Genomic DNA, 24,532 nt, shown 5'->3' with positions numbered 1-24,532 from the left:
CCTGTGGTTGTCTCCCATTGTTTTAGCGAAGAAAAGCTCGGGAGACCTGAGGATGTGTGTGGACTTAAGAAGTGTGAATGAGGCAATTTGGGTCGATAGTTTTCCATTGCCTAGAATTGATGATCTGATTGCTAAAGTGGGTTCGGCCAGGTGGTTTACGTAGTTGGATCTTAAATCTGCGTACCATCAGGTGGAGCTTGACGTTAATTCTCGTTATCTTACAGCTTTTGTGACACCTGATGGGACTTTTCAATTTTGCAGATTACCCTTTGGCCTAGCATCTGCAGCTGCTGCTTTTCAAAGAATAATGACAGACATGTTCCCCAACAATCCTAACGTTGTCATATTTCAGGATGATATCTTAATTTTTGCTGACACAGATGTGGAACATGATAGAGTTTTAGAGGAGGTTTTGAAAACTCTAGAGGAAAGGGGAGTTATTTTGAGAAAAGATAAATGCCTCTTTAAAACTCGGGAGGTCGAGTACTTAGGACATGTTTTATCTGAACAGGGTGTCAAACCCAGACCTAAATTAGTTAAAAGCATTCTTGATGCTCCTGCACCTAAAACTAAAGAACAGTTGCTTTCTTTCCTGGGCTTATGCGAATTTTATGCGAAGTTTATAAAAGATTTTGCTAAGACTTCCGAGTGCCTTAGAGCCACGCTTAAAAGGAAACAAATGTTCTGTTGGTCCAAAGAGTGCAATGAAGCTTTTGAGCAGATCAAGCAACAGATTATCAGTTCTCCGGTTTTACAACCTTTTGCGGATGGTAAGAAGACCATAGTAACAGTGGATGCATGCGATTATGGATTGGGTGCAGTATTGACACAAGTTTCTAATGAAGACAAAGAAAGCACCATTGGGTTTGCTTCAAGAACATTGCGGGAGGTTGAGCGGAAGTACTCTGTAACTGAAAAAGAACTCCTGGCTTGTGTATGGAGTGTAGAAAAATTCAAACAGTACCTCTGGGGTAGACATTTTATCTTGAAAACTGATCATCGTCCCCTGGTGGAAATTTTATCAGGAAGAAAAGTTAAACGCTTTACTGCTCGCATAGCCCATTTATCTGCCAAATTATTAGAGTTTAATTTTTCAGTTGAGTATATTCCTGGGGGGAAAAATGGTAGGGCGGATTGTTTATCCCGTTTACCTGTTTTAGATGAGGAAGAACAGGAGTGGGAAACTGAGGTAGAAGAGTGTTTGATAGCATGCATTGCTGAGACATTAGATGAAGATGTTTGGATTAAGTCATTACATAATGACATATTGTTGTGTGAGGTGATTCATTATGTTAAGACTGGGTGGCCAAGAGAGAAAACTCTCTCACCTGATTTACAACCTTTTTGGAAAGTTTCTGAGGAGTTATCTGTTGAGGGTGACAAACTCATTAGATGTGACAAACTGATTCCACCTGTATGTCTCAGGAAAGATTTGATTATTAAAGCACATGTGGGGCATCTGGGTTGTACTATTACCAAAAGGAAACTGAGATCAGATTTCTGGTGGCCTAGGATGGATAAGGAAATTGAAGAATTTGTGAAGAGCTGTTCGAGGTGTTGTATGAGTGATAAAGTTCTGGTTACTCAGGGAGCATGTGATTCTTTTGTTCCGTCACCAGCTAGAGCGTGGCAGAAGATAGGTTTGGATTTTCTTGGTCCGTATCATGTGCTACCACCAGACATGAGGTATTTTATGGTAATAGTAGATCATCTCTCTAGATGGGTTGAGGTTTTTCCTATAAGACTTCCCACCACTCAAAGTGTCATTAAATGTTTGAAAGAGGTATTCAGCCGGGAAGGATTACCTGAACAAATAATGACTGACAATGGGGTACAGTTTGTATCTACAGAGATGTGCCAGTTCTTGAACAGGTGTGGTATCAAACACATAAGAACTCCTCTCTATCATCCCCAGAGCAATGGTGTTGTTGAACGCTTCAATCGTGTGCTTGTTGAGTGCATCCAGGCAGCTATTAAAAGTAGTATGTCCGTGAGACTAGCCATTAAAGATCTCATTTGGTCTCATCGCACGACGCCTCATGTTGCCACTAGCAAGACTCCTTTCGAATTAATGAGAGGAAGGATTACGACCACAGATTTATGTCCTTTTTGGATGGTTGAATTATTTCATGAGGGGTGTAATCTTAGGGAGGCTTGGCAGGTAGCAAAGGAGAATTCTGATGATTTGGGAAGGAGAAGGTTGGAAGTGACACCGAAGAAAAATAATGGTTTCCAGGTTGGTGATTGGGTGAGAGTTAGAGATCCCTTAATAGTTAGAAAAGGTTTTTCGAAGTTCAAGGAATCTCAACAGGTTATGGAGATACGTAAAAATGCAGCCAGATTGTCTGATGGTTGTTGGTGGGGTGTCACACGTTTAGCTTTAGATCCCAGTGTTCGAACAAGGGGTGAGTCGGATGGTAGTCAAACTTGTAGCAAGGATGTTGGGGTTTACAATCCTTCCGATTGTGTGAAGAAGGATTTGCACAGTGTTATTGGGAATAGGAGTAAGCGGGAATCCCGCAGACCCACTAAGTTCTGTGATTATGATTTGTCGTGAAAACAATGTTGACTGTGAACATTTATTTAGTAAGAGGTTATTTTGTGTATTGTAACATAGTGTATGGGTTTTAGTTGTTCAGTTTAAGGTGATGGTTCTATTGTCTTCAATTGTTAATGGAAAATTCTTAAATTAATGAAAGAGGGGGGATGTTGTGATGTGGCTTGGAATTCATGTGTGTCATGTGGAATCCTCTGACGGATGCCTGATGATGTCTAGGCATTCCACATGACACTTACGGATTGAAGCTTGCTCTTCTTCTCTCTCTGTGCCCCTTTTTATACTTTACTCTCGTGTAATTGTTTTGCATAACAATAAATATCCTTTTACCTGGATCGCTATTGTTGGAGCAGTCATTTCACGGACATTGCGTCAGAAGCCCCACACTCAAGAGCCACGTGCTCCACTGAATGCTCAAGATTGCTGGTGGGATTGCCACTTCCCCAGTAACATTTATATTAAATCCACGACAACATTAAACATTCATTGCAATATTTATAGTAGGCGAATCTCGATGGCTTTAATTATTTTAAATTCCAAAGATGTCTCTGGAGCAAACGTTCATCTAACGTGCTTTTTTCTGCTCTCCACTGACCAGATTTACAAAAACTCTGCACTGGCGCAAAGCATGGACGTCAATTCAGCAAAATGACAGGGGTAGCGGAAGTGACATCACGAGTCCTGTGGCTTCCAGTTTCACACACACACTCTCACATAAAGACACTCTCACCCGCACGCATACACAACATACATTTAAAAACATTTTACTTACCTCAGCTACCATGGAAGGGCATATTCCAGCTAACTGCACCGCATTTTTTTACACTAATAGTTAATAATATATAATTTATTATTTCCTAACAAGTTAATAGAAATGAACAGAAAACATAGAGAGTGGGGCCTAACTGACCTCCATAAGGACGAGCTGCCCCTGTGTTCCTGGCACTGAATTTGCTCTCTCTGAAGCCAGGGGTCGCAAAGGGCAAGCCACGGGTCGCAGCTGCGAACCCTAAACAACGTCCCTGGCACAAAGTCACACAAAAACTTGCAAAAAGGTATTTAGCGTTGAAATGGTGCCCATTGCTTTCCACCGCTTTGCATCAAGGGGGTTCATTGGTTGTTACTTGAGTGGATCTGCATCAGCCCAATCTACAAGGACAGCCAGACCAGGTTTAGGACAAAAACTATTGCCTCCTTGAAACAAGCGCTAAGAAGGAGAAATATTTTCATTTTTCCAAACATTGCGAGGAGTGTATCTGTGCTGCACTGCACAGCAAACATTCAATGAGTGGAACCTTATAGAGTTTGTCTAGGTATAGTATTTTGTATGGGTAGGGCATTCTTCCAACACAAAAACCTATACTACATATCTCTGCAGCATGGTGCACAGGTTCTGCAAGCCACTAGGAAGCTCTAGATCCATCAAGAAGTAAGCCACCATTAACAGCCCGTCAGGAGAATTCACAAAACAAGGACACATGCTTGAGTATGCACAGGAATGGGAGCATATCTTCCGTACCATCTAGATGTGAGCCAGTCACCCCTCTAACATGCCTTACTTCGACTCCACACTATGCACAGGGGCGTAGCTTGGTCATTAAGATTGGACGAGTGTAACAGTCACATTGGGATATCTTGTTAAAACACAATATATGAGAAGCAGGCTATGATGAAGGCTTAAGGGCAGCGAAAAGAGAGCCTGGTGAATTGCTGGGGGCACCTAAAACACATCATTTTCCAAAATGTAGGAAGTTGGCTCTGTATATACTATTTCAAAGTAAGAAATAGTGTGCACAGAGCCCAATGGTTCCCCTTAGAGGTAAGATAGTGGCAAAATTAGATAATTCTAATGCTCTATATTGTGGTAGTGTGGTCGAGCAGTAGGCTAATCAGACGGTAGTGTTAAGCATTTGTTGTACACACACAGGCAATAAATGAGGAACACACACTCAAAGACTTACTCCAGGCCAACAGGTTTTTATATAGAAAAATTGCTTTCTTAAATTATTTTAAGAACCACTGGTTCAAGATTTGAAGTAAACACATAAAATGCAAGGTACTTCACCCAGGTAAGTTAGGAACTTTGAATAAAAGCAATATAATATACAGTCTTTGTTCTCAGGGCCGTTCAGGTGCAGAGGTCAAAGAGGTGCCCAAAACACATAGGTGCCTATGGAGAACAGGGGTGCTCTGGTTCCAGTCTGCCAGCAGGTAAGTACCCACGTCCTCAGGGGCAGACCAGGGGGGTTTTGTAGAGCACTGGGGGGACACAAATAAGCACACAAAGCACACCTTCAGCTGCACAGGGGCGGCCGGGTGCAGTGTGCAAAGCAGGCGTTGGGTTTTAGATAGGAAACAATGGAGGAACCCGGGGTCACTCTAGCAGTGCAGGCAGGCACAGGGGGGCTTCTCGGGACAGCCACCACCTGGGCTAGACAGAAGGTCGCCTGGGGGTCACTCCTGCACTGAAGTTTGGTTCCTTTCGGGTCCTGGGGGCTGTGGGTGCAGTGCTTGGTCCAGGAGTCGGGTCCCTTGTTACAGGCAGTCGCGGTCAGGGGGAGCCTCTAGATTCTCTCTGCAGGCGTCGCTGTGGGGGTCCAGGGGTGTTGTCTCGGGCTACTCACGGGGACGCAGTCGCCGGGAAGTCCTCCCTGTGGTGTTGGTTCTCTGGATCTCGAGCCGGGGAAGTCGAGTGCAGAGTGTGGTGGCGTCGTTGGTTGCAGGTTTTCGAAGTCAGGAGACAGGCCGGTAGGGCTGGGGCCAAAGCAGCTGTTGTCATCCGTCGTCTCTGCGGTCAGCATTCCTTCTTCTTTGGTTCAGGTTGCAGGAATCTGATTTTCGGGGTTCTGAGGTGGCCCTAAATACTAGATTTAGGGGTGTGTTTAGGTCTGGGAGGGCAGTAGCCAATGGCTACTGTCCTGGAGGGTGGCTACACCCTCTTTGTGCCTTCTCCCTGTGGGGTACGGAGCACATCCCTAATCCTATTGGGGGAATCCTCCAAACTTAAGATGGAGAATTTCTAAAGGCAGGGGTCACCTCAGCTCAGGACACCTTAGGGGCTGTCCTGGCTGGTGGGTGACTCCTCTTTGTTTTTCTCATTATCTCCTCCAGCCTTGCCGCCAAAAGTGGGGGCAGTGGCCGGAGGGGCAGGCATCTCCAATAGCTGGGATGCCCTGTGGCACTGTAACAAAAGGGGTGAGCCATTGAGGCTCACCGCCAGGTGTTACAGTTCCTGCAGGGGGAGGTGAGAAGCACCTCCACCCAGTACAGGCTTTGTTCCTGGCCACAGAGTGACAAAGGCACTCTCCCCATGTGGCCAGCAACTTGTCTGGTTTGCGGCAGGCTGGCAGGAACTGGTCAGCCTACACTAGTAGTCGGATTAGTATTCAGGGGGCATCTCTAAGACGCCCTCTGGGTGCATGTTACATTAAATTGCACAATGGCATCAGCGTGCATTTATTGTGCTTAGAAGTTGATACCAAACTTTCCAGATTTCAGTGTAGCCATTATGGAACTGTGGAGTTTGTGTTTGACAAACTCCCATACCATATACTCTTATGACTACCCTGCACTTACAATGTCTAAGGTTTTGCTTAGACACTGTAGGGGCATAGTGCTCACGCACATATGCCCTCATCTGTGGTATAGTGCACCCTGCCTTAGGGCTGTAAGGCCTGCTAGAGGGGTGACTTACCTATGCCACAGGCAGTGTGAGGTTGGCAATGCACTCTGAGGGAAGTGCCATGCCGACTTAGTCATTTTCTCCCCACCAGCACACACAAGCTGTGAGGCAGTGTGCTTGTGCGGGGTAAGGGGTCCCCAGGATGGCATAAGACATGCTGCAGCCCTTAGAGACCTACCCTGGCATCAGGGACCTTGGTACCACGGGTACCAGTTACTAGGGACTTATCTGAGTGCCAGTGCTGTGCCAATTGTGGAAGCAAATGTACAGTTTAGGGAAAGAACACTGGTGCTGGGGCCTGGTTAGCAGGGTCCCAGCATACTTTCAATCACAACTTAGCATCGGCAAAGGCAAAAAGTTAGGGGGTAACCATGCCAAGGAGGCATTTCCTTACACAAACTAATCAACATTTTAAAGCCTTCAAAACAGAGAAGAGAGAGAGAGAGACTGAGATGTTGTCAGTGTGACCAAGTAAAACTCCCTGGTGAAATCTGTCACACACTTCATTATCGCTGAGTAAAAGCCCTTGTACCTAACTATTTACTACAGAATACACTTTTAGGGAGATGTAACACCCCAAAAAAAACCTAAAGCTATGCCCCTTGTGCCACACTGGCTCAACCAAGAAAGGATCAGAACAGATTCATGTTGTAGCCTATGTTAGCCGAAGCCTCGCAGGCACTAAAGGAACATAATAGCAACTGAAAAGGACAGCCTAGTTATTGAGCAGGCCTGCAAACACTGTCATGCCCTTGTGTATAGGAAAGACTTCACCACAGCAAGAGAGCACCAGGCCCTCACAACAGTTTTCAGGAATCCAACACCAAAAAAATACCACTACGCATGAAAAGGTGTGAAATTCCTCTACAAGAATACACCACCTCTAGAGTCTACAAACCAGGGAAAGACAACAACCCAGCCAACTACGTTACAACACTTGTTACTGATCCACAATAACAGAAAATCCAGAGCCAAAGAATAAATAAATGTAATCATCAGCCATGTCACAGCAAGATCTGTCTCCATCCAAACCATGTGAGACACACTTACAGTGAACCACCCAAAAGGAACTAAAGAAGAAAAAGAACAATATGAATGGCAACAGCTTGAAGAGACAACAGGAATTGATAAACAATGAGATCCCAAAATGTTGTGACATGAAAGATGAGGTCTCAGTCACCTCCTGTGGGCTCCTTCTTACAGACCAGTAGCGCATAATCCCAACAACTCTACACCAACAACTTGTAGAACTAGGAAATAAGGGATATTGAGGGATAGTTGCCACAAAAAAAAGAGATCTAGAGGAGCAGATATGATTTCACAACCTAGACACCCTGGTTGAAAAGACAATGCAAACCTGTGTCCCCTGCCAAGCAGTTAAGGGATCTCCCTCCTACAGATGTTGTTGCTCTCCAAAAGTATGGCAAAATAGTGCAACTGATTTATTTAGCTCCCTGAAGTCAGGCAGATACATCCTTGTCCTAATGGATGAGTACTCTTGCTTCCCTGTAGCTAAGCCAATCAACCAGCTCAAACGCCGTCAACCATGCACTAAATGAGATGTTCTCTGTCTGGGGAATTTCAGAGGTCATCACAACTGATAACTGACCCCATTACCGCCCAATTCTCAATGCACCTGAACATCAAACATTGCCAGATCACACCCAGATGGCCACGGGACAGATAAAGTCTTCATGGCAACCATCAAGTAAGCAAGAAAGCAATTTGCAGGCAAGGATTCCTCAGAATGGCCGCATGAGAACTGGAGAATCAGACTTTCTCCTACCTCGGTTCAATGGCTTGGATCAAGCACCCTTTTGACATACGCTCAGCGGCTGTTTTATCTGTGTTCAAGAAAAAGCTAAAGGCCTGGCTGATCCAACGTGAGTAACTACACAATGTGCTTGCAGCCGATAACTAAATGACCAAGTGCCGGGACACTCCATGGAGTAGCCATGAGCTCTACAAATCATACTCATCTGACATCACTTCAACAATCTGAACTGAGCCAAATGCCTTTACGAAAGACTTAACTTTATTCTGAGGGCATATCAATACAGGATGCACTGTTTCATTGGGCAATGTCTGATAGCACTGATGCTGGGACAAGAGGCTCGCAACCGCATTCCTAGCAGGAGGCAACCAAATATCAAGCAACCACACATGAAGAGGTTTGTCTGGGAGACAGGAAGGCCAAAAACAGACATGATGATTATGAGACCATAGTGCACACACGCACAACGCAGCTCTATGCGCTACCTGCACACCCCCGTGTGTGCACAGTGCACACACGCACAACATAGCTCTGTGTGCTACCTGCACACCCGCTCAAGTGCACAGTGCACACACGCACAACGCAGCTCTATGCGCTACCTGCACACCCCCTTGTGTGCACAGTGCACACACGCACAACGTAGCTGTGTGTGCTACCTGCACACCCGCTCAAGTGCACAGTGCACACACGCACATCGCAGCTCTATGCGCTACCTGCACACCCCCTTGTGTGCACAGTGCATACACGCACAACCTAGCTATGTGTGCTACCTACACACCCGCTCAAGTGCACAGTGCACACACGCACAACGTAGCTCTGTGTGCTACCTGCACACCCGCTCAAGTGCACACACGTACAACGCAGCTCTGTGTGCTAACAGCACACCCGCTCAAGTGCACAGTGCACACACGCACACCGCAGCTCTATGCGCTACCTGCACCCCCCCTTGTGTGCACAGTGCACACACGCACACCGCAGCTCTATGCGCTACCTGCACACCCCCCTTGTGTGCACAGTACGCACACGCAGCTGTGTGCTACCTGCACACCTTCTCGAGTGCACAGTGCACACGCACAACGCAGCTCTGTGTGCTACCTGCACACCCGCTCAAGTGCTCAGTGCACACACGCACATCGCAGCTCTATGCGCTACCTGCACACCCCCTTGTGTGCACAGTGCACACACGCACAACGTAGCTATGTGTGCTACCTACACTCCCGCTCAAGTGCACAGTGCACACACGCACAACGTAGCTGTGTGCTACCTGCACACCCGCTCAAGTGCACACACGTACAACGCAGCTCTGTGTGCTAACAGCACACCCGCTCAAGTGCACAGTGCACACACGCACAACGTAGCTCTGTGTGCTACCTGCACACCCGCTCAAGTGCACACACGTACAACGCAGCTCTGTGTGCTACCAGCACACCCGCTCACGTGCACAGCACGCACACTGCAGCTCTATGCGCTACCTGCCCACACCCCTTGTGTGCACAGTGCACACACGCACAACGCAGCTGTGTGCTACATGCACACCCTCTCGTGTGCACAGTGCACACACGCACAACGCAGCTCTGTGTGCTACCTGCACACCCGCTCAAGTGCTCAGTGCACACACGCACATCGCAGCTCTATGCGCTACCTGCACACCCCCTTGTGTGCACAGTGCACACACGCACAACGTAGCTATGTGTGCTACCTACACTCCCGCTCAAGTGCACAGTGCACACACGCACAACGTAGCTGTGTGCTACCTGCACACCCGCTCAAGTGCACACGTACAACGCAGCTCTGTGTGCTAACAGCACACCCGCTCAAGTGCACAGTGCACACACGCACAACGTAGCTCTGTGTGCTACCTGCACACCCGCTCAAGTGCACACACGTACAACGCAGCTCTGTGTGCTAACAGCACACCCGCTCAAGTGCACAGTGCACACACGCACACCGCAGCTCTATGCGCTACCTGCACCCCCCCTTGTGTGCACAGTGCACACGCACACCGCAGCTCTATGCGCTACCTGCACACCCCCCTTGTGTGCACAGTACGCACACGCAGCTGTGTGCTACCTGCACACCTTCGAGTGCACAGTGCACACGCACAACGCAGCTCTGTGTGCTACCTGCACACCCGCTCAAGTGCACAGTGCACACACGCACAGCGCAGCTCTATGCGCTACCTGCACACCCGCTCAAGTGCACAGTGCACACACGCACATCGCAGCTCTATGCGCTACCTGCACACCCCCTTGTGTGCACAGTGCACACACGCACAACGTAGCTATGTGTGCTACCTACACTCCCGCTCAAGTGCACAGTGCACACACGCACAACGTAGCTCTGTGTGCTACCTGCACACCCGCTCAAGTGCACACACGTACAACGCAGCTCTGTGTGCTAACAGCACACCCGCTCAAGTGCACAGTGCACACACGCACAACGTAGCTCTGTGTGCTACCTGCACACCCGCTCAAGTGCACACACGTACAACGCAGCTCTGTGTGCTAACAGCACACCCGCTCAAGTACACAGTGCACACACGCACACCGCAGCTCTATGCGCTACCTGCACCCCCCCTTGTGTGCACAGTGCACACACGCACACCGCAGCTCTATGCGCTACCTGCACACCCCCCTTGTGTGCACAGTACGCACACGCAGCTGTGTGCTACCTGCACACCTTCTCGAGTGCACAGTGCACACGCACAACGCAGCTCTGTGTGCTACCTGCACACCGCTCAAGTGCACAGTGCACACACGCACAGCGCAGCTCTATGCGCTACCTGCACACCCGCTCAAGTGCACAGTGCACACACGCACATCGCAGCTCTATGCGCTACCTGCACACCCCCTTGTGTGCACAGTGCACACACGCACAACGTAGCTATGTGTGCTACCTACACTCCCGCTCAAGTGCACAGTGCACACACGCACAACGTAGCTCTGTGTGCTACCTGCACACCCGCTCAAGTGCACACACGTACAACGCAGCTCTGTGTGCTAACAGCACACCCGCTCAAGTGCACAGTGCACACACGCACACCGCAGCTCTATGCGCTACCTGCACCCCCCTTGTGTGCACAGTGCACACACGCACACCGCAGCTCTATGCGCTACCTGCACACCCCCCTTGTGTGCACAGTGCACACACGCACACGCAGCTGTGTGCTACCTGCACACCTTCTCGAGTGCACAGTGCACACGCACAACGCAGCTCTGTGTGCTACCTGCACACCCGCTCAAGTGCACAGTGCACACACGCACAGCGCAGCTCTATGCGCTACCTGCACACCCCCTTGTGTGCACAGTGCATACACGCACAACGTAGCTATGTGTGCTACCTACACACCCGCTCAAGTGCACAGTGCACACACGCACAACGTAGCTCTGTGTGCTACCTGCACACCCGCTCAAGTGCACACACGTACAACGCAGCTCTGTGTGCTAACAGCACACCCGCTCAAGTGCACAGTGCACACACGCACACCGCAGCTCTATGCGCTACCTGCACCCCCCCTTGTGTGCACAGTGCACACACGCACACCGCAGCTCTATGCGCTACCTGCACACCCCCCTTGTGTGCACAGTACGCACACGCAGCTGTGTGCTACCTGCACACCTTCTCGAGTGCACAGTGCACACGCACAACGCAGCTCTGTGTGCTACCTGCACACCCGCTCAAGTGCACAGTGCACACACGCACAGCGCAGCTCTATGCGCTACCTGCACACCCGCTCAAGTGCACAGTGCACACACGCACATCGCAGCTCTATACGCTACCTGCACACCCCCTTGTGTGCACAGTGCACACACGCACAACGTAGCTCTGTGTGCTACCTGCGCACCCGCTCAAGTGCACACACGTACAACGCAGCTCTGTGTGCTACCAGCACACCCGCTCACGTGCACAGCACGCACACTGCAGCTCTATGCGCTACCTGCCCACACCCCTTGTGTGCACAGTGCACACACGCACAACGCAGCTGTGTGCTACATGCACACCCTCTCGTGTGCACAGTGCACACACGCACAACGCAGCTCTGTGTGCTACCTGCACACCCGCTCAAGTGCTCAGTGCACACACGCACATCGCAGCTCTATGCGCTACCTGCACACCCCCTTGTGTGCACAGTGCACACACGCACAACGTAGCTATGTGTGCTACCTACACTCCCGCTCAAGTGCACACACGCACAACGTAGCTCTGTGTGCTACCTGCACACCCGCTCAAGTGCACACACGTACAACGCAGCTCTGTGTGCTAACAGCACACCCGCTCAAGTGCACAGTGCACACACGCACACCGCAGCTCTATGCGCTACCTGCACCCCCCCTTGTGTGCACAGTGCACACACGCACACTGCAGCTCTATGCGCTACCTGCACACCCCCCTTGTGTGCACAGTGCACACACGCAGCTGTGTGCTACCTGCACACCTTCTCGAGTGCACAGTGCACACGCACAACGCAGCTCTGTGTGCTACCTGCACACCCGCTCAAGTGCACAGTGCACACACGCACAGCGCAGCTCTATGCGCTACCTGCACACCCCCTTGTGTGCACAGTGCATACACGCACAACGTAGCTATGTGTGCTACCTACACACCCGCTCAAGTGCACAGTGCACACACGCACAACGTAGCTCTGTGTGCTACCTGCACACCCGCTCAAGTGCACACACGTACAACGCAGCTCTGTGTGCTAACAGCACACCCGCTCAAGTGCACAGTGCACACACGCACACCGCAGCTCTATGCGCTACCTGCACCCCCCCTTGTGTGCACAGTGCACACACGCACACCGCAGCTCTATGCGCTACCTGCACACCCCCCTTGTGTGCACAGTACGCACACGCAGCTGTGTGCTACCTGCACACCTTCTCGAGTGCACAGTGCACACGCACAACGCAGCTCTGTGTGCTACCTGCACACCCGCTCAAGTGCACAGTGCACACACGCACAGCGCAGCTCTATGCGCTACCTGCACACCCGCTCAAGTGCACAGTGCACACACGCACATCGCAGCTCTATACGCTACCTGCACACCCCCTTGTGTGCACAGTGCACACACGCACAACGTAGCTCTGTGTGCTACCTGCGCACCCGCTCAAGTGCACACACGTACAACGCAGCTCTGTGTGCTAACAGCACACCCGCTCAAGTGCACAGTGCACACACGCACAACGTAGCTCTGTGTGCTACCTGCACACCCGCTCAAGTGCACACACGTACAACGCAGCTCTGTGTGCTAACAGCACACCCGCTCAAGTGCACAGTGCACACACGCACACCGCAGCTCTATGCGCTACCTGCACCCCCCCTTGTGTGCACAGTGCACACACGCACACCGCAGCTCTATGCGCTACCTGCACACCCCCCTTGTGTGCACAGTACGCACACGCAGCTGTGTGCTACCTGCACACCTTCTCGAGTGCACAGTGCACACGCACAACGCAGCTCTGTGTGCTACCTGCACACCCGCTCAAGTGCACAGTGCACACACGCACAGCGCAGCTCTATGCGCTACCTGCACACCCGCTCAAGTGCACAGTGCACACACGCACATCGCAGCTCTATGCGCTACCTGCACACCCCCTTGTGTGCACAGTGCACACACGCACAACGTAGCTATGTGTGCTACCTACACTCCCGCTCAAGTGCACAGTGCACACACGCACAACGTAGCTCTGTGTGCTACCTGCACACCCGCTCAAGTGCACACACGTACAACGCAGCTCTGTGTGCTAACAGCACACCCGCTCAAGTGCACAGTGCACACACGCACACCGCAGCTCTATGCGCTACCTGCACCCCCCTTGTGTGCACAGTGCACACACGCACACCGCAGCTCTATGCGCTACCTGCACACCCCCCTTGTGTGCACAGTGCACACACGCACACGCAGCTGTGTGCTACCTGCACACCTTCTCGAGTGCACAGTGCACACGCACAACGCAGCTCTGTGTGCTACCTGCACACCCGCTCAAGTGCACAGTGCACACACGCACAGCGCAGCTCTATGCGCTACCTGCACACCCCCTTGTGTGCACAGTGCATACACGCACAACGTAGCTATGTGTGCTACCTACACACCCGCTCAAGTGCACAGTGCACACACGCACAACGTAGCTCTGTGTGCTACCTGCACACCCGCTCAAGTGCACACACGTACAACGCAGCTCTGTGTGCTAACAGCACACCCGCTCAAGTGCACAGTGCACACACGCACACCGCAGCTCTATGCGCTACCTGCACCCCCCCTTGTGTGCACAGTGCACACACGCACACCGCAGCTCTATGCGCTACCTGCACACCCCCCTTGTGTGCACAGTACGCACACGCAGCTGTGTGCTACCTGCACACCTTCTCGAGTGCACAGTGCACACGCACAACGCAGCTCTGTGTGCTACCTGCACACCCGCTCAAGTGCACAGTGCACACATGCACAGCGCAGCTCTATGCGCTACCTGCACACCCGCTCAAGTGCACAGTGCACACACGCACATCGCAGCTCTATACGCTACCTGCACACCCCCTTGTGTGCACAGTGCACACACGCACAACGTAGCTCTGTGTGCTACCTGCGCACCCGCTCAAGTGCACACACGTACAACGCAGCTCTGTGTGCTACCAGCACACCCGCTCACGTGCACAGCACGCACACTGCAGCTCTATGCGCTACCTGCCCACACCCCTTGTGTGCACAGTGCACACACGCACAACGCAGCTGTGTGCTACATGCACACCCTCTCGTGTGCACAGTGCACACACGCACAACGCAGCTCTGTGTGCTACCTGCACACCCGCTCAAGTGCTCAGTGCACACACGCACATCGCAGCTCTATGCGCTACCTGCACACCCCCTTGTGTGCACAGTGCACACACGCACAACGTAGCTATGTGTGCTACCTACACTCCCGCTCAAGTGCACAGTGCACACACGCACAACGTAGCTCTGTGTGCTACCTGCACACCCGCTCAAGTGCACACACGTACAACGCAGCTCTGTGTGCTAACAGCACACCCGCTCAAGTGCACAGTGCACACACGCACACCGCAGCTCTATGCGCTACCTGCACCCCCCTTGTGTGCACAGTGCACACACGCACACCGCAGCTCTATGCGCTACCTGCACACCCCCCTTGTGTGCACAGTGCACACACGCACACGCAGCTGTGTGCTACCTGCACACCTTCTCGAGTGCACAGTGCACACGCACAACGCAGCTCTGTGTGCTACCTGCACACCCGCTCAAGTGCACAGTGCACACACGCACAGCGCAGCTCTATGCGCTACCTGCACACCCCCTTGTGTGCACAGTGCATACACGCACAACGTAGCTATGTGTGCTACCTACACACCCGCTCAAGTGCACAGTGCACACACGCACAACGTAGCTCTGTGTGCTACCTGCACACCCGCTCAAGTGCACACACGTACAACGCAGCTCTGTGTGCTAACAGCACACCCGCTCAAGTGCACAGTGCACACACGCACACCGCAGCTCTATGCGCTACCTGCACCCCCCCTTGTGTGCACAGTGCACACATGCACACCGCAGCTCTATGCGCTACCTGCACACCCCCCTTGTGTGCACAGTACGCACACGCAGCTGTGTGCTACCTGCACACCTTCTCGAGTGCACAGTGCACACGCACAACGCAGCTCTGTGTGCTACCTGCACACCCGCTCAAGTGCACAGTGCACACACGCACAGCGCAGCTCTATGCGCTACCTGCACACCCGCTCAAGTGCACAGTGCACACACGCACATCGCAGCTCTATACGCTACCTGCACACCCCCTTGTGTGCACAGTGCACACACGCACAACGTAGCTCTGTGTGCTACCTGCGCACCCGCTCAAGTGCACACACGTACAACGCAGCTCTGTGTGCTACCAGCACACCCGCTCACGTGCACAGCACGCACACTGCAGCTCTATGCGCTACCTGCCCACACCCCTTGTGTGCACAGTGCACACACGCACAACGCAGCTGTGTGCTACATGCACACCCTCTCGTGTGCACAGTGCACACACGCACAACGCAGCTCTGTGTGCTACCTGCACACCCGCTCAAGTGCTCAGTGCACACACGCACACCTTCTCGAGTGCACAGTGCACACACGCACAGCGCAGCTCTATGCGCTACCTGCACACCCGCTCAAGTGCACAGTGCACACACGCACATCGCAGCTCTATGCGCTACCTGCTCACCCCCTTGTGTGCACAGTGCACACACGCACAACGTAGCTCTGTGTGCTACCTGCACACCCGCTCAAGTGCACACACGTACAACGCAGCTCTGTGTGCTACCAGCACACCCGCTCAAGTGCACAGCACGCACACTGCAGCTCTATGCGCTACCTGCACACACCCCTTGTGTGCACAGTGCACACACGCACAACGCAGCTGTGTGCTACCTGCACACCTTCTCGTGTGTACAGTGCACACACGCACAACGCAGCTCTGTGTGCTACCTGCACACCCGCTCAAGTGCTCAGTGCACACACGCACAACGCAGCTCTATGCGCTACATGCACACCCGCTCAAGTGGACAGTGCACACACGCACAACGCAGCTCTGTGTGCTACCTGCACACCCGCTCAAGTGCACAGTGCACACACGCATAATGCAGCTCTATGCGCTACCTGCACACCCCCTTGTGTGCACAGTGCACACACGCACAACGTAGCTGTGTGTGCTACCTGCACACCCGCTCAAGTGCTCAGTGCACACACGCACATCGCAGCTCTATGCGCTACCTGCACACCCCCTTGTGTGCACAGTGCACACACGCACAACGTAGCTGTGTGTGCTACCTACACACCCGCTCAAGTGCACAGTGCACACACGCATAATGCAGCTCTATGCACTACCTGCACACAATGTGTGCACAGGGCCCGCCTGCTCGATGCAGCTCTATGCGCTACCCAATGCTTTAAGTGGGCCGGGTCCTGCCGGTGCGGAACACTCACAGTTTCCAGAAGGGGGCATCGGAACGGGCTTCTATCGGGCTCTGCTTGCATGTCCTGGTCTGACAGTACCAACTGGAGGACAGGCCTAGCAAACTTGGCTCATGCTACATGAGTCGCACTTCTCGCTTCTGCCGATCCCACCTCCGTCACAGAAGCGGCAAATAAAGGGTAACCCCAGGTCCCCAAAGGCATCCCAGGTCGCCAAGCCTCCTTTCTGTGCTCGTCCCTCAGAAGCCTTCAGCAGCTGCCCAGCTGGATGTCTTGTGGATCCGGCCTTTCCTGTTGGGTGGGGGCTGCTGGCAAACAGAATGATCGCTGGACAGACACCCCGGCTGCATAGGGTGAGTGACAAGTGCCCGGACTGGCCTAGTTTGATAGGGGCCGGCCTGCAAAACACCTTGAGAGGGTCCCCTCCCCTGGACCCAGTCGGGGGACCTGCCGCCCGTACACACTGTGCTAAGTTGAGGGGGCCCTTGGAGCAAGGAGGCCACCCCGCACCGAGGCGGCTACGGGGCCCTTTGTTAGGCCACTGGTTTTAAATCATGATTTCATGAAGGTGCATTTCCCCCGTTTTCGTCACCCTTGCCTTCGCCTCACCGTCAGATATTGCTGGAGCTTTTTTTGAGCTGCAGGGGCAGGGCCCTGGGATGGACACATATATGTGTCTTGGCGCTTGGGTCAACCACTTTTGTGGCCGAAACAAGCCAGTAAATAAACAAGGCAGCTGTTCAGCCTCCAGGCTGATGTAGAGTCCTGTGAGAGCCGTACTGGGATGAGTATTAAACCGCCAAATTTACATTCAAGAAAACGAAGGGCATATCGTCAAGGAATTCACGCGGGGCAGCAACGCACATTTTCTCCCTGCGGGACCCTGCGCCAATTTGAAAGGGCAGAAATGCATTGTATGTACAAGATCCGGTGCCTTCCTTTCCCCTGCTCTGGGGCACAATTTGCTGCCTTGCGCCAACAAAGGCACCCTTGATGCAAGGGTGTCTTGTGTTGCTGGGAAGATTGTTCTTGTGCAGGAATGGCACCTTCCTGCACAGAAACAAAGCAGAGAGGCTTTTTCCTTTTTCTATCTGTGCTGCCAGTAGAAATAAAGATAATTCTTCTCCTTAACCTGCCCTGGGGAGGCCTAAAGCCTTGAAGCATTCCCAGGTTCACAATTCTTCTAAATTTGGGAATGAGTCAAAGCCCAAGGGTGTTGCGTGGGGAAAACCCCCCACAACGCTCATGGAACACCCTCCTTACACAATGTAAGGCAATGCAGCCAGTTCAGCTGTGTTGCCTTACCCCATATATAGGAGGCCATGAAAAGCCATGCAGACAGGGGTCTGCACACTGTGCCCCCCCGAGTGTCATAAAAAGTGAGGCGCCGTCAGCACAAGGGGCTTGGAAGTATGCCCCAGGTTATGAAATGCATGAGCAGAATGTGATTTCACTTACGTCCTATTAACTTATGTGGTATGGGGGGAAGCGATGCGTCGGTGGGCGTTCATTGTCAACATGTCATGTTCTTTCACACACTGGCACTGCCATAGCCCAAAGGCGGGCAGTCCCACTGTACCTGCATACTGAAACTGAGACACGCGCTGCACAGACAGCATACTAACGCATGCATGCCACTCCAGCTCGTACACAAGGTGTTTAGGGAACATCAGTGTTCAAAGCAATACATAGCTGGGCAAGCTTCCCCTGGCACTCCCTTTGCCATCTGCGTCCCCCCGGGACAATGTCTACTTGGTGCACTGTGCCATCAACATTAAGTTTCAATTTGATAAACTGTCTTCCGGGCTATGAAAACCAACGCAAGAGATGTTTATGTACAGAACACATCCTGATTTAGGCCACACGCCCAATTGTGTAGGCCTCGCCGTTTAACAGTTCTGAAACACCCCTCTTAAGACTCCCCCAGATTTTTCATTCCACTGAAAGCCCTGGCGCTACCTGCACACCTCCTCGTGCACAACGCATTCTATGCGCTACTTGCACCCCTCCTCGAGCGCACTGTGCACACATGCACGACGCGCTGCCTGTACACCTTCTTATGTGCACAGCGCACACATGCACAACGCGGCTCTATGGGCTACATGCATACCCCCTCGCGTGCACAGTGCACACCTGCACGATACAACTCTATGCGCTACCTGCACACCTCCCGGTGTGCATAGGCCCTAAATACACAACGCACTCTATCCGCTAATTGCACCCCTCCACGTGCACAGTGCACACACGCAAGACGCAGCTCTAAGCGCTACCTGCACACCTCCTCGTGTGCCCAGTGCCCACATGCACGTCGCAGCTCTAAGCGCTCCCTGCACACCTCCTCGTGTTTCCATTCTTTCCGGTCGAGCTGCGCCCCTGTCCATTAATATGTGCGCTTTCCGGGGGGTACCTCCCTTGTGCACTTTTTACAGGGTTTCAGGGGAGGCCTCAAGGGTGGCTGGGCCTGCGTCCATCCTCTGATCGGGCGCCATGTCTGGGTAAACTCACCGTGTGACGCAGAAGTAGCGCTGTATTGTTTGGTAACTACATTTACTTGTGTGCAACCCACTCCCTGCAAGTGACCTTTTTCATCACCCAGGCACCCCCCCCCCCCACCCCCCGCATTCAACAATTCATCCGCACCCTAGAACAGCAACAAACCCCCACGTCCCTCTCTTCTCCTTTCTAGCACCCCCTTTTTTTTTACTTCCGGCGCCCCTTTCTCTCTAGAAGAGAGACGGCTTCTCCAGGGGATGTGTGTCTCTGATATATGGGACAGTCCCTCCTTACCTCCAAGGGCCGGCCAAGACCGAGGTGCAGCGAGGACAGCACGATGGCGGTCACTGTGGTGGCGATCATGGTTGAAACTCCCTGTATCGTGTCCTCTTTGGGGCCCCGTCTCTTGCACCCTTCACGGTCTTTCTCTCCTGATTCTCGTGGCTCTTGGGTTGGCCTTTTAACAGCACTGGACGGGGGCGGGGGGGGGGTTCCCAGCCCAACAGCAATAAATACTTCTTGCTGTTATATATAGGGTGTGTTTGGAAGAATGTAGAGAAAGCACAAGGCTCTAATAATCTACTCTACCACTCGCTATGGTGCATTTTATCTGATGCGTTTGATCTATGTTTTGATTCCACTTGTCCATTCTAGCGAGTGGACAAATAAGAGGTGTTCTGTCCAATCAGAAACTGAATTAGCAATTAGGATGCCTTCAAATCTTATTATTGTCACATTTTCTCTGTGTTCAGAGACAGAGTTCAAAAGTCAGTTTGTCTTCTTGGAGTGCAAATAATTTTCCTTGTGACTGCAGAGTTCCTGGATTTTGTAAGGTAAACTGTCTGACCAAAGTGAAATGAGAGGCTTTTGTTATCTGGTTTTTCTTAACACATTTATTTAACTAAGTCAACTTCGCAAACATTTCAAAATATATTTCGGTAGCTGTGAAAGGCCCTTTTTTGTACTTCTGTGTGAATTAAAAAAATATATATTTTATTAGTATTAAAAACAAGTCATAACACTGTACGTGGTAATGTGCAAATGAAAAATGTTTTCTGAAATCCAATTTTCACAGAATTTTGTTCATACACTACATTGTATTATCAATAAAGTTGTAGGTTAATGAGCAGCTTTTGGGACATTTCTGGGAAATGTACTGTCTGTAAATGACAGTGTGCTACCACATCATGCCCTGGTAATATATTTATTTACAGTGAAGGTTTACACATAAACTGAGAAACACTCCTTCCCTGATGGCCAAGCTATTATTAAACTGAGGCAAGTCATGCATGGATCATGTGTTCCTATATGTGGGTTATATTTATTATACATGGAGCAAACATTTAGTGCATTGAATCAAACAAAAGAGGATTTTTTTTTTTTACAGCAGAACTGCTGAACTCGCATATTTGAAGGTGCACTCATATCTGAGAATGAACAAAAAGGCGATTGTGGGTTTCTAGGCAAATATTGAATTTTACAATCTGAGATCCATTTGCAGTTCAAGTATATTCCAGTTTGGTCGAGTAGATTATTCAAGCTACTTGACTTGCGTCTAGTAACATTTTTATGTTTTTTCGATGCCTGGAGCAGGTTAGTGCTCGCATTTTAAAATATGCCACACTTACCTGCGGAGAAATTGACATTGACTGCCATTGCCTTACATTCTTGTCAAAGTGGGCTAGCAGAGGGACCAAATTATCTCCCCCCGATATTTAAATTTAGTCATCTCCGCTGTAAGGGCTAAAGCCAATTGTTGATCAAGTACCTTGTCCATTGTGAACAATAAACATTTGTCCCAAATATCATTAAATCCAGAGACCTTTACAAAGACCTGAAAGATCTCTTGCAACCTCTTTAGTGTTCCAGTCACTTGCGTCTAGTAATAGAAAAATAAAACATAAGCAGCATTCTGGGGAAATTACCCCCCACCCCGTGCATCTTGTTCACCTTCAAATCTGCACACCCACCCGTATCCATTTGATAACACCCTCTACCACCAGCCCAAATATCATCGGCATGAAAGGGCAGCCCTGTACTGCTGGAATTCACAGGAGGCGTGCCCGGTAATTCTTATTCTTGCACAGGGTCTGTTGTACAACAACCTACCATCTCCGGTACTTTGGGACAAAACTACTTCTCTCCAGGGTTCCCAAATGAAATAGCCACTCTTCAGAGAATGTATATGATCGTGTATTGTCTTACATCTGCCCCATTAATGTTTGTTTTATGGAAAGAAGAGTGATCTTCATGTGCATTACGGACATTTGTGGTATGTAGGTGAACCACACTACATAAGTGTGAGGTACTGGTTAGTTGAGGTACATCATCATACTTAGTATAACTCACATATAGTAGGGCTCCCCTGATAATATAGTTGATGTACAGTTAGCAGCTGAACTTAATAATGCATATATGTATTGTTTATGTGTGTATGGGCAGTCAATCTCTTCTTTCAGTTAATTGGTTAGTCCAGTCTACTGGTATTTTTGTACGAGCATCTATCCTATCTGCTCATTTTTTTTTTCTTTTTTCTGCGGGACATATTGTTACAGTGGTTCAAAAATGAGAATCAAATACAATATCTGTATGTATTTTGTGTTTGCTTATTGTCAAATATCCTTCTCTTAAGGTTCACCCCTAAATTTTGGCCTTCCTTCTTTCTCAGACTTTTTCTTGTTGTCGGGCCTCTGAGCACTTTACCACTGCTAAAGTGTATGTGCTCTTGCATTAAAATATGGTTATGTATGCTTACCCACAGTTGGCATATTTAATGTACTTATGAGTCCCTAAAAAACTGTACTTACCTATGCCCTGGATTTGTAAATTAAAGGCTACTAGTGTGCCCACAGTAATGATTGTGCATCCCAATTAAGTAGTACGTCAACATGACTTGCTTGTCATTCCAGATCCTGTGTGTGCAGTTCTAAACTTCCATTTTGATCTGTCAAGTTAAGTCTTTCCAGGTTCAAACCTTTATTTTTAAAACACATGTAACCCCTTTAGTGGGCCTGGTACAGATCAAAGGGCAGGGGCAAGTTGGACGTGTATTTGTAATTTTAACCTGCTGTGGTAATATAAAAACGATTACACTTGTCTTTCACCACCGCAAGGCCTAACTTTCACTTAAGCTAACATCCGGGTTACCGTGAAGCAGCCTGTCTAATTTCCAATTGAAAAAACAAAATTTGGACTTTGGTGTCTATGGACTCTCAATTCAAAATCACAACTTATGGTCAAGTCTAACGTTCATTTGTGTGGCTGAAAATGTCATATTAAGAAATTTGCTGTTTATTTTCTTAAATATTTACTGCCTACTGGCTGCCCCTGACTACATGTTTCGGTGGATGACGCATCACCTCTTGTGCATTCCCTCCAGACAGGCACACACCAAGGGAGCTCAGGTGTGACTGATGGACCATAAATATCCTGATGGCCCACCCTTGGCAGGATGAAATGGTGCAGCTGGCACATCTAAATGGGCTGGCTATTCTTCCCACACACATGGAAACATAATCCCCCTTAGCAAGTCTGCAACTAGTCACTGCACTTCCTGTCCTATTTGCACTTTCTTCAAAGGCCTCTTTTTTAAGTCTTCCCCCATTTCAGAGGCACCACTGGGCATAATAATTGGACCTTTTTTTCCCTTTCACTTGCTGCTTTTCTGTCCTTTTCTCTTTTTCTCCCTCTTGTGTTTACCCCGCACTGCTGGTGTCCCAGCATCCCCACCTGCCCCATGCAAAGCGCTTCTCCCACCTCTTTATTGCTGGACCACCGCCTCCATACCTCTCTTCCTTAACGACGGCCGCCACGCTAGTGCGCCACAGGGAAGCCTGTTTGTGCATGGACGCCACCCAGCACCAGGGACCCTGGTTCTCACCCCTTCTGCTGGTTTAACGCAAGCACTCTACGTGCCCTCAACCCCATAAGATCATCAGCATGCCACCAAGCTGACCACATGTACAAACATGGATCATTTTCTTGCTGCGCCTGCTCCAGCATACTCCCAAGTACCACCCCATGATTCCTCACTGCTCCTTAACACATGCTCCCTCGTCAAGCATGCACTATAAGTCTGAGACCTCGACTCAACAGCTCTGGACTTCACCATCTCGCTATGAGTTGGATCACCCCTGCAGCTACCACGGACATTGCCACGGCCATTACGCACAACTACAAAATCATACACAAGGACAGAGCCAACCTTCCTGGAGGTGTCATTGCCATAATCTACTAGAACAACCTCCGCCTTTCATCATCTAGTCGCATTCTGTCAACTCATGAGCATCTACATTTCCACATCCTGACCAACCGAAACACCTTCCTACGTGGCACCCTCATCTACAGGCCCACCTGCACCTCAACCCCAGTCTTTACTAGACATTGTCAACCTCATTGCCCCTCCAAGCACTCACTTCCTCCTGTTACATCCCACTCTGTGATCTCGATTTACAGCTTGATACCCTCAATGACCCCCAATACATCAAACATCCTGTACGACCCCACAATTCTCGGCGTCAAACAACTAGTCATCGTCCCTACCCACAAACCCCTTCACATCCTCTATGCCATTCTCTCAGCAGGGGACAACCTCACCTTTATCCACACCTCCAAACACTGTTGGCTTGACCAAGTGCATCTACTTAACCTACTCAAACACTGCACGCCACCACATTCCCTAACCCCCTGGCAAACATTGGGGTATAGTCACGGAAGCACAGATCACCAAACGTTGTCAACCACTCCAATGAATCCGCAGGCAAACTAAAGCGCTGACTCTGAATGTGCAGCCAATGTAGCCCCCCTAAGGAAATTGGCATGGAATCTACATAGAAAAACTTCCAAGTGGTTTACACAAGACCTACATCAATCCAAGCGCGCCTGCAGACGATTGTAACGCAAATGGAGCCTCCGCAAATCCACCAAACTGCACCGCCTGCAAAAATACTGACACAACGTACCACCAGAACATACGAGCCACCCAAAAAGCTGCATTTCAAGCATGCCTCAACACCAGCACTCGCAATATCAAAGAGCTCTTCATCCTTGTCAAAGAGTTCACGA

General features: G+C 50.5%; 1 protein-coding gene across 2 annotated transcripts in view; it reads right to left on the bottom strand.

The window, feature by feature from the left end:
* Positions 1–19,994, bottom strand: part of LOC138283721 (astacin-like metalloendopeptidase) — an 85,565-nt gene extending 65,571 nt beyond the window's left edge. The window contains exon 1 of one of the 2 annotated variants that reach the window (XM_069221764.1): positions 19,763–19,994. Coding sequence is in view for 1 of the 2 variants with exons in the window: in XM_069221765.1 (XP_069077866.1) it covers positions 19,763–19,831 (69 nt within the window). In the remaining variant the exon portion in view is untranslated. The remainder of the gene's footprint in view (positions 1–19,762) is intronic. The other variant, XM_069221765.1, reaches the window with a different exon arrangement.
* Between the last annotated feature and the right edge of the window lie 4,538 nt (positions 19,995–24,532).

This window comes from Pleurodeles waltl, chromosome 3_1 (assembly GCF_031143425.1).
Source record: "Pleurodeles waltl isolate 20211129_DDA chromosome 3_1, aPleWal1.hap1.20221129, whole genome shotgun sequence".
NCBI classification, from domain to species: domain Eukaryota; kingdom Metazoa; phylum Chordata; class Amphibia; order Caudata; family Salamandridae; genus Pleurodeles; species Pleurodeles waltl.
The sequence above is the reverse complement of the archived record's forward strand: the minus strand, read 5'-3'. Positions and strand labels throughout refer to the sequence as shown.